This window comes from Eubalaena glacialis, chromosome 18 (genome assembly GCF_028564815.1).
Source record: "Eubalaena glacialis isolate mEubGla1 chromosome 18, mEubGla1.1.hap2.+ XY, whole genome shotgun sequence".
Classification (NCBI taxonomy): Eukaryota; Metazoa; Chordata; class Mammalia; order Artiodactyla; family Balaenidae; genus Eubalaena; species Eubalaena glacialis.
This window is the reverse complement of record NC_083733.1, coordinates 67,618,700-67,635,436: the sequence shown is the minus strand read 5'-3', so window position 1 is coordinate 67,635,436 and position 16,737 is coordinate 67,618,700. Positions and strand designations below refer to the sequence as shown.

Sequence of the window (16,737 nt, the reverse complement as noted above, 5' to 3'; positions counted from 1 at the left end):
GGATGAAGCTAGAGGATATTATGCTAAGGGAAAAGAGCAGTAACAGAGAGACATGCATGATCTCCCTTACATGGAGATTCTAAAATAGTCAAATTCATAGAAGCAGAACGTAGAGTGGTGGTTGCCTGGGGCTGGGGGTGGGGGAAATGGGGAGATGTTGGCCAAAGGGTACGAAGTTTCACTTATGCAGGATAAATACATTCTGGAGAGCTAATGTACAACGATGTGCCTAGGGATAGTAGGTAGTCTTAAGTGTTTTTACCACACACACACTCACACACACACACAAAGAAAATGATAACTATATGAGGTAATGGGTATGCTAATTCGCTTGATGGTGATGATTATTTCAGGTATATCAAAACACCAAGTCATACATCTTAAATATATGCAATTTTCATTTGTCAATTATAGCCCCCCTTCCAAAGATGGAAAGAAAAAAAAACAAAAAACAAAATTGCAGAGGTAAGGTACTCACCCTTGGGGAATGCTGGGCCATGCCTCAGCAAATTCATCCTTTGGGACCTCTCTGACATCCAACCGAATTTTCCGTAAATACTGGCAATGCCGGAAACAGAAAGAAGACACTATTAAGTCCATTGGCCGGTTCAGCGGAAGCCACACTTCTTGGAAGCCGTTCAATGCCGAGCGAACAAACTCGTCATCCTGTGTCTCAAAAAGACAGTAGAAGGCGTCCAGGAAGTCTAGCGGGGCAGTGGTGTTGGCGTGTTGACCCAACAAAGAGATCCAGCGCAGAAGCCTCTGCTTTGCCACCAGCGGGACAGGACATCCCAGGAGGGTTCCCAGCGCCCCCATCACCTCTTTGCTCATGAGGCCAAACAAGAACCTCTTTATCTGGACCAAGCGGACGTTGAAGTCGATTTGCTTGAGTTCCATCAAACTCTTTACATTCTCAGTGAACAGAGGGTAGGGGTCCCCCTCTCCTTCCAATCCTTCCAGGACATAGTACAAGGCAGCAAAGAACTCCTGGAGGCTGAGGTGTAAGAACATGTAACACTCTTCCCAGCGGCTGCCTTGGAGAAGGATGCTTGTGTGAAACAGAGCGGAGAGCTCAGGCTCCTTCAGTCCGTGCATGCCCAGGTCATCACTGTAAAACACGAACTTCGTATTCCACACGCCTTCCACAGCCATCTGGCACAAGCCCTTCAAGGTGACTCTTTCTTCCTGACGCAGACAGCGCCTGACTGCATCTTTTGGAGCGAGCTGATGGAACACGAATGAGGCATACAAGCCCGTGAGAGTCTGGCAAGTGATGGAAAGGCCCTTTCCTGGTGCCTCTTGCAGCTTGAGAGCCTCACAGACCAGGGAGCACACGACGGACACCTGGCACTTGTCAAACACCTCATGGTTGCCCACCACTGAATGCAAGGTTTGCATCTTTTGATGTTCGTGCTTCACATGCCCAAGAAGCAATTGTATCCTTTTTTCCACTGAGAGTCCCCGAACCAACAGGTAATGGGGAGACAGGAGCACGGATTGGAGCTTTTCTATGCCTGAGTCTCGGACGGTGATGATCAGGGAAGACTCGGGGAGCAAGTCTTTCTTCAGAAGACTGTGCATCAAGACGGACACGGGTTGCTTCTTCGCCCAGTCTCCAGAGAGATTTGAGTCATCGTCTTTGAAGGCGAGGTCCAGGTCCTCAAATCCGTCAACCACAAACAAGAGCCTTTCTGGTTGGGACAGGATCTCCTCCACCTGGACCGGGGTGTCTGGCCACTGCCTGGAGATTAACTCTGCAAAGCTGCACTCCCTCGTCCACTGTACCTCTCTGGCGTGGAGGAAAAAGACATAGGAGAACATGCCCTGGTAAAGCTCACCTTGTGCCCAGAACAGCAGGATCCTTCTGACCAGAGCAGATTTCCCGATTCCCGCCTTTCCGTGTAGAACCACAGTGAGAGGCCGGAAGCCCCCCTGGTCTGGATTAAAAGCCCCCAACAACACGTGCGCATCTGGACAGTCAGAGGCAAATTTTTCAAAGCTGTGGTGTGCATCCCGCTTCGTGGAGAATTTCCTCATCACGTGACTCTTATAGACCTGTTGGTCATCTCTGTGGCCTGAGTCGGACAGGAGAGAAGAAGAACGAGATAGAGAGTTTGAAGAAAGTCTGGATTTTAGTAAAAAACTAGCAAAAGAGCAAAACAAAAACTGCAGACCTAGTGGATCCTAACTCAGACAGCCTACAGCTGTGGGTCTTTTGTTTCTTCCTAGCAACGTACATATAACAAGCTCTGTCCCTCGTACAAAGATCACTTCCTCAAAGCTTACGGATGTTCTGCAAAATAGCTCTGTGTCCCTTTAACCTGATTTCTCTTTCCAGGACTTCATACCCGATAGGTTACATTTTTGTTTGCTTATTGTCTGTCTCCCGCAATGGATTCTGCACAGGGGCTTTGCTACTTGCTACTGTATCTCCAGTATTTGTAACAGTGCCTGGTGCCCTGTGGACACGCAACTACATATTCACTGAATAATCTACACTGAACATGCCTATGTGGTCTCTGAAAGACAGAAGCTTGGGGGAGCTGAGGGTGTGTGCGTGGCCCTGCGTTCCAGACCTCGGGATGGGCGTGCGCATTCAGTTCCAGCCCAGGAGTCCCGGGCTACTGTGGAGAAACAGCTCCATGTGACAGGGGAGCCTGTTCTTTACAACGAGGTAAGCACAGCCTTTGAAGTTACACCGGTCCTGCCTGGAACTCGAAGCTCTATAGTGTCTGTGATTTGGAACAAGTTGCCTCATTTTCTGGACCTCCATTTCCTCACCTATAAGATGAGGTGGACATCCTCTTCAAGGGCTGCGACAAATATTTCAGGAACAAAAAGTGCATTCGATATTTATCGGCACAGGGCTTGGCAAAGATGAGCAATGGCCACTATTATCATTACAAAGCGTAATTCTTTCAACCTTACCCTCTTTATTTTATTCCCAACATTTGTCATAAATGGCAATTCTTTTATGCGTTTAATTATCTAGCTCCCAGCTTCCAAGGTGAGCTCCATGAGAAAAATACCTTGTCATTTTACCTCCATACCTGTAGCCTCTTTAACAGTCTCTGACATCCAATAGGTATGCACCAACATAAAAAATTAGATGATCATACTAAGTGAAGTAAGTGGGACACAGAAAGACAAGTATCATATGATATCACTTACAGGTGGAATCGAAGAATGGATACACATGAACTTCCTTGCAAAACAGGAGACTCACAGACTTAGAAAAGAAACTTATGGTTACCAAAAGGGGAAATGGGGGGGGGAGGGAGAAAAATATACACACTACTATATATAAAATAGGTAACTGATAAGGACCTACTGTATAGCACAGGGAACTCTACTCAATACTCTGTAATAACCTATATGGGAAAAGAATCTGAAAAAGAAGAGATATATATGTGTTACTGAATCACTTTGCTCTACACCTGAAACGAAACACAACACTGTAAATCAACCATACACCAATATAAAATAAAAATTAAAAAAAAATTAAAAATTCCTATCCGGTCCCTTACATTAGCTGGTACTACCATAATCTTTAAAAAAAAAAAAGACAGCAAGACTCTCTCTATACAAGCGCATGAGACAGTGACTAGCCCTACATAAACTCTCTACACAAAAGTTCTAAATCTTAAACTTCATTGTTCTGCATCAGGAAGGTCATGAACAGATCTGCATTAAACCCACAAGCAGCAGACCCTCTGAGATCTGAACAAGGTCCATTTGCTGAGGTCACACTGATGTGTTATCTTCCGTCAAAAGGACAGACTGTGCTCCTGGGTTGTAGGTTTTTGTAGAGGTAGAGGAACCCCAGAAAGATAGGCTGCAGTTGAATTGAACCCTTCTTTTCCTCTTCCTCAGCTGCTTTTTCTTTTTCTTCTTCTTTTTTTTTAAATTGAAGTACAGTTAATTTACAATGTTGTGTTATTTTCAACTATATAGCAATGTGATTCAGTTTATATATATTTATATAAATACTTGTATATATCTATATTTATTTATATATATTTATGAGTATATATAAACACATATTCTTTTTCAGATTATTTTCCATTATGGTTTATTATAAGATATTGAATATAGTTCCCTGTGCTATACAGTAGGTACTTGTTGTTTACCTATTTTATATACAGTGTTGTGTATATATACAATGGAATATAACTCAGCCATAAAAAAAATGAAATAATGCCATTTGCAGCAACATGAATGGACCTAGAGTTTATCATATTAAGTGAAGTAAGTCAAAGACAAATATCATATGATATCACTTATATGTGGAATCTAAAAAATGATACAAATGAACTTATTTACAAAACGAATAGACTCACAGACATAAACAAACTTATGGTTACCAAAGGGGATACTAGGGGTCGGCGGGAGACACCTTTTCTTCTCCCATGGATTTAATGATCATGTCTGTACTTAAGAGTTCCAAATATTGCTCTCTAGTGCTGATTTCTTCCCTAAAAATCCAGGATCATATGTCTAACTCACTACCTTAAAGGGACCTCAAATTCAATGCACCAAAAACTCATTTCAGCTTTTACCTCTAACCAAAAACTTACTCCTTCTGGTAAGTTTCCTGTAAATGATAATTACAAAGAAGCTTCTATTTCTGAACTTACTTTGGAACAGATATTTGGCTCATTCCCTTACACAGAAATCTAATTTTAGCCCCACATCATCACTCTATGGCAGTTTTTCATCAATAAAATGGGGATATTAATACCTCCCTTATGAGATGGGTATAGGATCCCACGACATAATCACAAAATGTGAGAACAGCGCCCGGCCCATGTCAAGTATTCTAGAAATGTCGTCATTGTTGGTATTTGTTACTACCCATTCCAACTGAAAATGGACAATACTGGCAGCTATTAGGTTTTCAAATATTTGTCTAAGGAATGATTAAAGTAACCCACACCTGCCAACATAAGTTATGTTGTACAGATGGAATAAAAGCCCAGCTTGAAGTGATTTCAGAGTTTGAAATTTACTTCATTGACTTTCGGGACTTCCCTGGTGGTCCAGTGTCTGAGACTCCGCGCTCCCAAATGCAGGGGGCCCAGGTTCAATCCCTGGTCGGGGAACTAAGATCCCACATGCCATGCCGCAACTAAGAGTTCACATGCTGCAACTAAGATCCTGAATGCGGCAACGAAGATCCCGTGTGCCGCAACTAAGACCCTGTGCAGCCAAATCAGTCAATCAATCAATAAATATTTTTGAAAAAAATCATTGACTTTCAACATCACCATCCACCAGGTTGTCTAAACAGAAAGGTGGGAGCAATTCCTGAACCTCTGTTTTTCTGAAACCCTCAACACCAAATTCTACTAGATATATCTACCCCATATCTTACTGAGATATTACTTAGATCTCAATAAATATTTTTCCATGATAATTTCCTTATACATAAATGTTAATAGCAGCATCATTCATACACATCCATTTTCCACCCCCCTCTCCCCCACTAACTTGGTACTTCTTCCATGCTTGGACCTTGGTCCGTCTTTGTTGGTGTAGAATGTTCTGGTATTTCAGCCAGTAAATATTCTGCAATAGAGAGTAGATCAGATAATGTCTCAATAAAGTCACGGCAATTCCCCAAATCAGGGGTGAGCACATCCTCTGCCCAAATTACTGAGGGCAACGAAGGCTAGTCTCAGGATCTCACAGTTTATTCCATGACTAGTCTGAAATGAGGAAAATGGAGACAGACCCTCAAATACCACCAGCACGGTGAAGCAGCAGAGATTTATAGTAAAGAGTGTCTGATTTTGAGCACGTAAATGTACATTTCAGTCCCATTTTTGCTGTATGATCCTGGGTAGGTCATATAATAAGACAGTATATTATGGTTATTAAGAGTTAATCATCAAGGGCTTCCCTGGTGGCTCAGTAGTTAAGAATCCACCTGCTAATGCAGGGGACACGGGTACGAGCCCTGGTCCAGGAAGATCCCACATGCCGTGGAGCAACTAAGCCCGTGTGCCACAACTACTGAGCCTGCACTCTAGAGCCCGCGAGCCACAACTACTGAGCCCACGTGCCACAACTACTGAAGCCCACGTGCCTAGAGCCCGCGCTCTGCAACAAGAGAAGCCACCGTGATGAGAAGCCCGCACACCACAACGAAGAGTAGCCCCCACTCGCTGAAACTAGAGAAAGCCCGCGTGCAGCAACAGAAACCCAAGGCAGCCAAAATAAATAAATTAATTAATAAATTAAAAAAAAAGAGTTAATCGTCAAGAGTCATCTTAAACACCTCTCTCGAACGTCAGAATAGTTAGTTAACTACTCAGATGCCTGTGAGTTCTCCAAATAGAGGTACCTTCAACTCATGAGCTCTAACATTGACCACTCCTCCCTCCCCCTCCCTCTCCCCCTCCCCCATCTACTTGCTGCAAAACAACTCTTCCAGTATTTCCTGGGATGAGGCAATGGAACCCCATCCAACCCGTCGCTCATGCCAGAAACTTGGATACCATGCTTGATACCATATTCTCTCTCTGCATTTAGTCTTCAAAAACTGTTGTGTCTGCTTCCAAAATATCTTCCAATTCCATTTCTTTTTCTTTAACTGCCATCATCACCCTAGTCCAAGCCACCTTTATTTCTCCCATGGGATGCTAGAATGGACTCCTAACTGGTCTCCCCACATCTACTCATGACTCTTTCCAGACCACTCATGACTTCAGCAACAACGTTGAAATGCCAGTTTGATTATTTCTACCCCTACCCCTTTAAAACTATTTAATTGCTTATGCTTTGCTATTAAAATTATTTTCAAGATGCTGTCTGACTTCTAGACCATCTTTTTATCTTCATCTCCTGCCATATTCTCTCCAATGCTTCATGGTCTATCCAACCTCTTTCTTTGTTAAAGACTTCATAATGTTGCTCTCTTTTGCTCGGAATGTTCTCCTCTACCCAATTAGCTTGGCTAATTCCTTTTCTTCATTTTTGTCTCAGCCTAAACCTTACTTCTTCTAGGAAGTGATTCTAGTCTTCACATATTTTTCTACACCATCCATTTAAAAAATTGCCCATGCATCCCTCTTCCCTATTGCATTGCAAGCTATAAATCTCTGGCACATGATACACGAGAATTTAAAGATACGCAAAATGAATGTTAAGTAATTTTTGTCACATATTAGGTCATGAACTTGGTCAACTTGTGTAATTTGGTAGAATCTCTATTTTAGCTTCTGTCATGGGGAACCTATTTTTTGGGTGGGTTTGAAAATCAATAGCAGGACACATGACAGCCTCAACATGGTATTTAGACTGGGGTACTGATTGGTAAACACCAACTATTATTTTAATTTTATAACCCTTATTTCCTGTGAATAATACTAATATGTTTTCCACCTAGGGCTTTTTTGAGGCACCGAAGGAATAGCTTCTGTTCAAGTCCTTTGCAGCTACAGCTGATGAGCTACATATAGGCATGTAATACCTGTAAGTCTTTAGGGCCAATCTGACTGCTTACACTTGGGGCTCTTCGTTAAGCTTTTGTCCACAGTTGAGGAGACAATTCCTCCTGATGAAGGAGAGCTATTATTTTTTTCTACTACCTTTCTCCTAAATACCTTAAGATAACTACACAATTTGATCTAAGTACATTGCTATAATATGGGCACCAACATTCTGAGGAAGGTCAGTCCTTAGAGAAGTTCCTTGAACCTTAGTCCCTCAGTCTGGGGCAAGAAATAAGGGCGATGCCCATTGTACAGCCATTAGTGTTCTCAAAAAATGAGTGAAGCTTTGTTAATCACTTTCTATACATTATCTTATGGAACCTTTGCAACAGCACAGATAAGCATCAGTTACTGTTCCCAGATGTGGAATCCAAGCGTCAGAGTAGGAGAAAATTTGCCAGAAGTCATACTTGTGGTGGCACCAGAGCTACGCACTTCTGACTACAAATCCCATCTACTAACTTTGACCAAATTCTGTCCAGATAGAGGGTTTATCTACCCATGTCTTCTCCTTCATTGTTTCACAGGCTGGAGATGACTCTAGCTTCCAGCCAGGGAGGTTGACCAATGAATGAGTTAGCTCTCCTAGTTCAGATTCACGCTGTAGAGGTGGACCCCCTGAGAGAACAATGATACCTTTCCCATTCCCATGGGAACTTGAGGTCACCTCCCTTTTCTCCTACCCCTAGATCTGCCCCAAGTCTGTCTTACTCACTTTTCATCTCATCCCTGGCCATCTCTGAGAGGGCTGAGAGGCTCATCTTTTCAAAGATGTCAATGGATATCTTCCAGGCAAAAGATTCTTTATAATGCTCATGCAAGAGGGAGGTGAGCCGTTCCGAATCGGCATTATCCACTTCAACCAGTGGAAAAAAGCAGGTTGCCGGTTCCGAAGCGCTTTCCTTTAGTAATGACTTAAATATCTGCAACTCTTCTTTGTGTAGCTGCTTGAAACACCATTGCAGTCCATAGTTGGAAAAGGAGGATAATTTGGCTTCTCCCATCTTAACGCAAGGCTGAGAGCTCAGGTTTTGATGGAAAAGTAGATTCTTTGGTAAACGAAGCAAATAGGACCTGTTGGAAAAGTGACACGATTCAAAAGAGAACCTTGCATCAAATGCTCCAGTTTGTACAACCAGACTCAATTGACTCACCAAATGGAACAACATTCTCTATTCCTTTTGTGAAAGATACTGAGAGAAGCCCAATTAACAGGTAACAATTCTGCATAGACTTATATTTACTTGACACCGTATCTATCTTGTTACCAGAATATAAGCTCTGGGATATTTTACTGCCTGTATCCCTAGTTCCTGAAATAGCACCTGGCACAGAGTAAGATTGAAAACACTTGCCAGTGAATGATGTTGGCTAACAGGCTAGACTCAAGGGAATTAGCAAATAGGTTCCCACCACTTACTGAAAATCAGTCACACAGTTTTTAGATCAGTTGATTTCGGTTGTGGCTGTTAATATAACATTCAGTTACACAAACACAGTAAAGATTTTTGGTATAAAAGTATACTGATAGGGCTTCCCTGGTGGCGCAGTGGTTAAGAATCCACCTGCCAATGCAGGGGACATGGGTTCAAGCCCTGGTCCGGGAAGATCCCACATGCCGCGGAGCAACTCAGCCCGTTCGCCACAACTACTGAGCCTACCTTCTAGAGCCTGCTAGCCACAACTACTGAAGCCTGCATGCCTAGAGCCCCTGCTCCGCAACAAGAGAAGCCACCGCAATGAGAACCCCGTGCACCGCAACGAAGAGTAGCCCCTGTTCGTCGCAACTAGAGAAAGCCCACGTGCAGCAAAGACCCAACACGGCCAAAAATAAATAAAATAAATAAATTTAAAGGTAGATGAAGGAAGGTAATACTTTAAAAAGTATACTGATAAATATCTGATCTGGAACTTGTATCTAGAAAATATAAAACTGCTCTCAAGTCCAAGCTTGCTCTGCTCGCCGCACGACAGGCCAATAAATTGGAGACTAAGTGTTGAGGCGGGAATACGACTTTATTCGGAAAGCCGGCAGACTGAGAAGATGGCAGACTAAAGTCTCCAAATAACCATCTTATCAGGGTTTGGATGCCAGCTTCTTTTATAGAACAGAGAGGGGGAGGAGATGAGGAAGTAAAGTAAAAAAGGCCATAAGATTTGCAAATATCTCCTGGAATGGCCAGCCTCGGGGAGGGGATGTGTTAATTTCTTCTTTCTTGCAGCCATCCACAGGTGGAACAGGGTCCGATGTTTCCCTGAACAAAGGCACTTTGGTTTAACCTTCAGGCAGAGGGGCAGTGTGCCCCGAGGCAGGCCATTATGTATCGATAGTATCCTTTTAGTGAACAAAGGCAACAGGAAGCAAAGGTTAAAGTAAAAGAAACAGATCAAACACATAGTCAGATTTGGCTCTTCCCTGTAACAAAACCTCCTAATAAAAGGATAAATAACTAACAAGAAGCAAAGGATCTGAATAGACAATTCCCCCAAAGAAGATACACTGATGACTAATAAGCACATGACAAGATGCTCAACATCATTAGCCATCAGAGCAGATTTGATAACCTCCATCCACGAAATCAACTTGTTCTACGGGTATCTATAGTGTACACTCATGACCTGTGCCAGACATTTCTTCTCTTAGTTAGAAGGCTGGTCTGTGACAACATAAATATTTTGTACTTGTTAAGAATGCTCCAGGCATAATTCTTTTTTTAAAATTTTTTGGCCACACTAAGAGGCAAGAGGGATCTTAGTTCCCCGACCAGGGATCAAACGCATACCCCCTGCAGTGGAATCACGGAGCCCTAACGACTGGACCACTAGGGAAGTCCCTCCAGGAATAATTCTTAAATCTGGCAAATCTCCTCTTTCACTACTGAATGATCTCTATAAATAATGCATTTAAATGTAATTATTATTAGATAGTTTTGTTCACAATAGCAAGACTGAAGGTCACTCAGGGGTTGATCAATAACATGTGGGTTAATTCAAGCAACGTGCACTCTGCATCCTTAAAAATGCTCAGAAATCAGCATAGGTTGGTGCCTCAGCCTCTAAGACATTTAATACAACCCTCACCCCCTGTATACACACTATCTTTGGGGGATGAGCATAAAATAGATCAAGATGGGGGGTGGTGAACTAACGGGCCGAGGAAAGGACACATTTTACTTCGTATTTTCCCATACTGTTAGCTTTTTCAAAATACTAAAAGGTATCACCCATTAAAAATCATGTTTGTAGAAGCTAATAGAAATAAATGCATTTTACTAAAACAATTGAGGGAATTCCCTGGCCGTCCAGTGGTTAAGACTGTGCGTTCCCAGTGCAGGCAACACGGGCTCGATCCCTGCTCAGGGGAACTAAGATCACGCACGGCACCGCCAAAAAAACAAACAAAACGGAATTGAGACATTCTTACCATTACTCATCTATGAAAGAAAAAAAAAAAGATGAACATTACTGATGATGGAGAGACAAAGTTTATGTGCTGGATTACTCAAAACAGAACCCTCGAAAGAACATAAGCTTCCGTGAACATTCCTATATAATATTTAGGAAAAATATTGACCCTATTGGCAGAAAAAGTGAGAATACTTATTTCTAAGGACGCATTAAAAAGGTTGCATCCTAACCACAGAGCAACTAAGATTTCCTAGGTTACAATTAAATGAAAATTATATAGGGAACAGACTTGTGGTTTCCAAGGGGGAGGGATGAATTGGGAGTTTGGGATTAGCAGATATAAACTAGTATATATAGGATGGATAAAAAACAAGCTCCTACTATATAGCACGGGGAACTATAGTCAATATCCTGTGATAAACCATAATGGAAAAGAAAATGAAAAAGAATATATGTGTATAACTGAGTCACTTTGCCACACAGCAGAAATTAACACAACATTGTAAGTCAACTCTACTTCAATAAAATAAATTTTAAAAAATTAAATGAAAATTTCCTAATTATATATTGCCCTCTAATGTAAAACTACCTTGATAACATGGAGACTGAAAACATAAAACAAACAAAACAAAAATCTCCCAACTATCTGGTTAAGTGACTAAATTAACAAGGGAGGCTTATTTAAGAGAATGCATTTCAGCTTGCCACACAAACGTGTATCCATCCACAATTCAAATTAAACATCTGCCTCACTGTGTGAAGCAATCCACCAGAGGGATTAAAGGGGCAAGAAGAGAATCACAAAACTTTCAGGGGTAGTTAAAAAGAAATCAGTATGGTTTAGGGAAGGTTATTTTTAGGACGAGATGACAGCTTTCGGGATCTTACTTCCCTGACCAGGGATTGAACCCAGGCCCCCATTGTGAAAGCGCCGAGTCCTAACCACTGGACCTCCAGGCAATTCCTATGAGATGATTGAGAAAGTTTATATGCTCAGAGCTAAGAGGAAATAAAGTGGAAGAAGCAAAGAAAAAAATTAAATGAGTACTTTTCTAAATCCCTTCTTAGGAGATTTGCAGCATCTCATGTAAACTTTCTGTAAGCAGTATCAATATATAACGATTACTATATTATTACTACAATTATTACTATAATAATAATATTATTATTGTCCTCACTTTACAGAGTTGAAATCAGAGGTTCTGTAAAGTTCTGTAAAGTGGAAGAGCTTGCTCTCTATTAGGAAAGAGCATGGTCCTGTGTATCTGATTCTAACTCCACCTCTTCCAATACATCTCAGACTGGGAACTGATACATCAAACACAAAAGACAGGTGAGTTGATGGGAGGAGAGCCCAGGTGGAAGGATTAACGTGGGATAGGCTGACGGACACCTTCTTCTGTAAAATCGAGGCAGGACTGGTGAGAAGGCAAAGACATTATTCCAATAGAAGCAGGACTGTAGGTTGTAGGGATATAGGTTAAGACTGGTGGTCAGGAACTTCCCTGGTGGCGCAGTGGCTAAGAATCCGCCTGCCAATGCAGGGGACACGGGTTCGAGCCCTGGTCTGGGGAGATCCCACATGCTGCAGAGCAACTAAGTCTGCGCGCCACAACTACTGAAGCCTGTGCGCCCCGTGCCCTGCAACAAGAGAAGCCACTGCAGTGAGAAACCCGCGCACCTCAACGAAGAGTAGCCCCTGCTCACCACAACTAGAGAAAGCCCGCGCGCGCGCAGCAACAAAGACCCAACACAGCCAAAAAAAAAAACACAAAAAGACTGGTGGTCAAAGCTATTTTCTGGGAACAAATGACTCACCAAAGCTGTGTTTGTCTCTATCCTTTATCTATATTCTTTCCTGAAACACCTTTCTGCACAGGTGTGTTAAAAAAATTTTTTTTATTGAAGTATAGTTGATTCACAATGTTGTGTTAATTTCTGCTGTACAGCAAAGTGACTCAGCTATACACATATATACTTTTTTTATATTGTTTCCCATTATGGTTTGTCCCAGGGTGTAGAATATAGTTCCCTGTGCTATACAGTAGGACCTTGTTGTTTATCCAGTCTATATGTAATAGTTTGCACCTGCTAACCCCAAACTCCCAACCCACCCCTTCCCCTTCCCCCTCGGCAACCACAAGTCTGTTCTCTAAGTCTGTGAGTTCGCTTCTGTTTTGTAGATAGGTTCATTTGCTGCACAGGTGTCTTGAATGATTCCACAGAAGCAGTTAAGATTACAGGGCTTGACATCAGTTAGACCCCGTTTCAAATATTGAGTCACCTCTTGGCGCCCAAGGCAAACGCATTTAACTCACCTGTAACTCAGTTTCCTCCCTTGACAAAGAACACCCTCAGGACCCTATAGCACTTTGATGACTGTAAGCCATAGTGAACATATTATTAGCAGAATTAACAAAGGAGTCTTGTAAGATGTGGATCAGACATCAGCTGGCCTCGACCCTTGAGTCAGAGCACCCCAATTCTGTCCTGTACTTTAGACCTAGAGATTGGGAAGAATTGAGAGCTGTACCGAAACACCCCAAACAGATGTGTTTTGTGGGTAGACCTTTTCAGCAAAGCGGGGAAATGGGACACTTCCTTCTGTCTAAGGGTATCTTTGGTCTCTGGGCTCTGACTAGTCTAAACGGAGAGAGAGGGAGCACAGAGTAGGGCTCAAGGAACAGTTCCAACCAGGAACGGAGAAAAACGGGGAGAGAAAGGTACCAGGAACAAGACAGGAGAAACTACTCACCAAGTTGACTCCTCACCTCCAAGACCAGATCCCAACTGGCAACCACGTGGTGACGGCTCTTTGGGGAATCTTGGGCCGATGACGTGGTTGCCGTCCATTGGCTGCCACGGCTCTAAATGGCCAGACGCAGGGTAGATGTGGAGCAGCTGCTTTCTGCACCTGCATGCCCCGCTCCCTTCCCACCTATCAGGTGAGGATGCTGCAGCACCCTTAGCACACCTGTGCCCAGGACCTCTACAGCCCTCACCTGGTTGTCCCAGAGCAATGATATATGTGTGTGTGTGTGTGTGTGTGTGTGTGTGTGTGTGTGTGTCCTCATTTCACCGGACCTGGCATTTACTGACCACTCTCTAATGATGCTGCTGTTGTTTGTTCAATTGACTTTCTCCATAAAACTCTCTTACCTGGAGTCCTGTGAACTCATAATATATATACCTGTTTGTTATCAAATGAATCTTTTCCAACATTCTAAAATGCCCCTCTTCTCACCATTGCTAATCACCAGGGAAATGCAAATTAAAAATGCAATGAGATAGCCCCTCACATCTGCCAAAATGGCCATCATCAGAAAGACCACAAATAACAAATGCTGGAGAGGATGTGGAGGAAAGGGAACCCTTGCTCACTGTTGTGGGAATGTAAATTGATGCAGCCACTATGGAGAACAGTATGGAAGTTTCTCAAAAAACTAAAAATAAAACTACCATATGACTCACCAAGTCCACTCCTGGGTATATATCTGGAAAAAACCAAAAACTCTAATTCGAAAAGATATCTGCACCTCAACGGTCATAGCAGCACTATTCACGATAACCAAGATATGGAAGCAACCTAAGTGTCCACCAACAGAGGAATGGATAAAGAAGATGTGGTACATACATACAATGGAATATTACTCAGCCATAAAAAGAACAACATTTTGCCATTTGCAGCAACATGAATGGACTTGGAGGGCATTGTGCTAAGTGAAATAAGTCAGACAGAGAAAGACAAATACTGTATTTTATCACTTATATGCAGAAACTAAAAAAATGCAACAAACTAGTGAATATAACAAAAAAGAAGCAGACTCACAGATATAGAGAACAAGCCACTGGTTACCAGTGGGGGTGGGGAGGGGCAATAGAGTGGTGGGGGAGGGGGAGGTACCAACTATTGGGTGTAAGACAGGCTACAAGGATGTAGTGCACAGCATGGGGGAATTTAGCCAATATTTTGTAATACATGTAAATGGAAAGTAACCTTTGAAAATTGTGTAAAAATTTTAAAAAAGTGCCCATCTCGGTTAATAGCAACACCAGCTACCTTGTGCCTCGAGCCTCCGCATTAATGGTTACCTCCCAAAGCATTTCTTTATTTTTTTCCGGCTTTATTGAGGGAATCATCAACACTGTGTAGGCTTAAGGTGTATAACATGTTGATTTCATAGACATATATTGCAAAATGGTTACCACAGTAACGATATCTCCTACTTCAGTGGTTCCCAAACTTCACTGCAGGTTGGAATCACCTGGGGGAACTTTTAAAATCCCAGATACTCAGGCCGCACCCATTTCAATTAAGTCAGGATGTCTGGAGCTGGGAGCTAGGCTACAGCACCTTTAAAGATTCCGTGTTAATAAAGTGTGCCACGAAGATGGGAAACCTCGATCATACTTTCAGCCTTGCTCATCTCAAGGCACATTCCCTCCTTGCTTTAGCAAAGTGGGGGTCTCCTAGGTCCTTCTGGGGAACGTGTCACTTGTGGGGGGGTTCTCTGGCTTTACACTGCCCACCTCCGAGCCTGCCGACCCCAGGCAAAGCATTTTGGGCAGCCTCACCTCAGTCACTGTGAATCCTCTTAGCAATGCATGACGTGTGAAATTCTGGGCTCTGGAGAACAAATTAAAGCAAATTTTCACTTTAGAGTCCGACTTTGGATGGACATTTATTTCTGTCCACCCCTGAAGAATGGACTGGGGGTGGGGTTGAGGGTCTCAACTGCTCTGACTTTTGCAACAAAACCCATTTAGAGAGTTGAGAAACCAACGTAGGTACTACCCGGTCATCACTTTGTGTAGAAAAAGAGGACTGTTTCAAAAGAAAATACTTGTATGACTGCTTTCTAGATCTTTGAGTTCTAAATGCTACCCTAACTACTTTAGTCCTGTGCTAGATAGTTAGGACCCGAAAAACTGCAGAGTCTGGGGAATTCCCTGCTGGTCCAGAGGGCCCGAGTTCAATCCCTGGTTGGGGAAATAAATCCCACAAGCCACACGGTGCTGCCAAAAGAAAAAAAAAAGTGCAGAGTCTGCCCTGTGATGTGCAGTCTATTCCACGACGTCGCACAGGAGGCCACCTGCACATTCTAAGGCTTCTCAAGGTCCTGTGATGGTCACTGGGGAGACAGAATTCAGGAAACCACCCTCTAGACCTTCCAAACTGGGTCCAGGTTCAGCCTAGTACACATCCAAGAGAAATTTGCTTTAATTTGTTTATTAATGGATTAAACTCCTTCAAAAAAAAGTTGAGTCATACTTCACTTTTTTTTTTTTTTTTTTTTAATATTTTATTTATTTATTTATTTATTTATGGCTGTGTTGGGCCCTCGCCTCCGCGCGAGGGCCCTCTCCAGCCGCGGCAAGCGGGGGCCACTCCCCATCGCGGTGCGCGGGCCTCCCACCATCGCGGCCTCTCTTGTTGCGGAGCGCAGGCTCCAGACGCGCAGGCTCAGTAATTGTGGCCCACGGGCCCAGTCGCTCCGCGGCATGTGGGATACTCCCAGACCAGGGCGCGAACCCGCGCCCCCCGCATTGGCAGGCAGACCCCCAACCACTGCGCCACCAGGGAAGCCCCCATACTTCACTTTTTATTTTTATTTATTTTTAATTAATTAATTTGTTTTTGGCTGCATGGGGTCTTCATTGCTGCACGCGGGCTTTCTCTAGTTGCAGAGACCTGGGGCTACTCTTCGTTGCGGTGCGTGGGCTTCTCATTGCGGTGGCTTCTCTTGTTACGGAGCATGGGCTCTAGGTGCGCGGGCTTCAATAGTTGTGGCGCACGGGCTCAGTAGTTGTGGTTCGCGGGCTCTAGATCAAA

The 16,737-nt window shown here is 43.2% G+C and overlaps 1 protein-coding gene across 1 annotated transcript in view; it reads right to left on the bottom strand.

The window, feature by feature from the left end:
* NLRP5 (NLR family pyrin domain containing 5) overlaps positions 1-8,568 on the bottom strand; it is a 30,525-nt gene extending 21,957 nt beyond the window's left edge. The window contains exons 1-3 of the mRNA XM_061173528.1: positions 8,212-8,568; positions 5,491-5,568; positions 479-2,075 (exon numbers count right to left, since the gene is read on the bottom strand). Coding sequence (XP_061029511.1) covers positions 479-2,075; positions 5,491-5,568; positions 8,212-8,500 — 1,964 coding nt within the window. The 5' untranslated portion in view covers positions 8,501-8,568. The remainder of the gene's footprint in view (positions 1-478; positions 2,076-5,490; positions 5,569-8,211) is intronic.
* Positions 8,569-16,737: the final 8,169 nt, after the last annotated feature.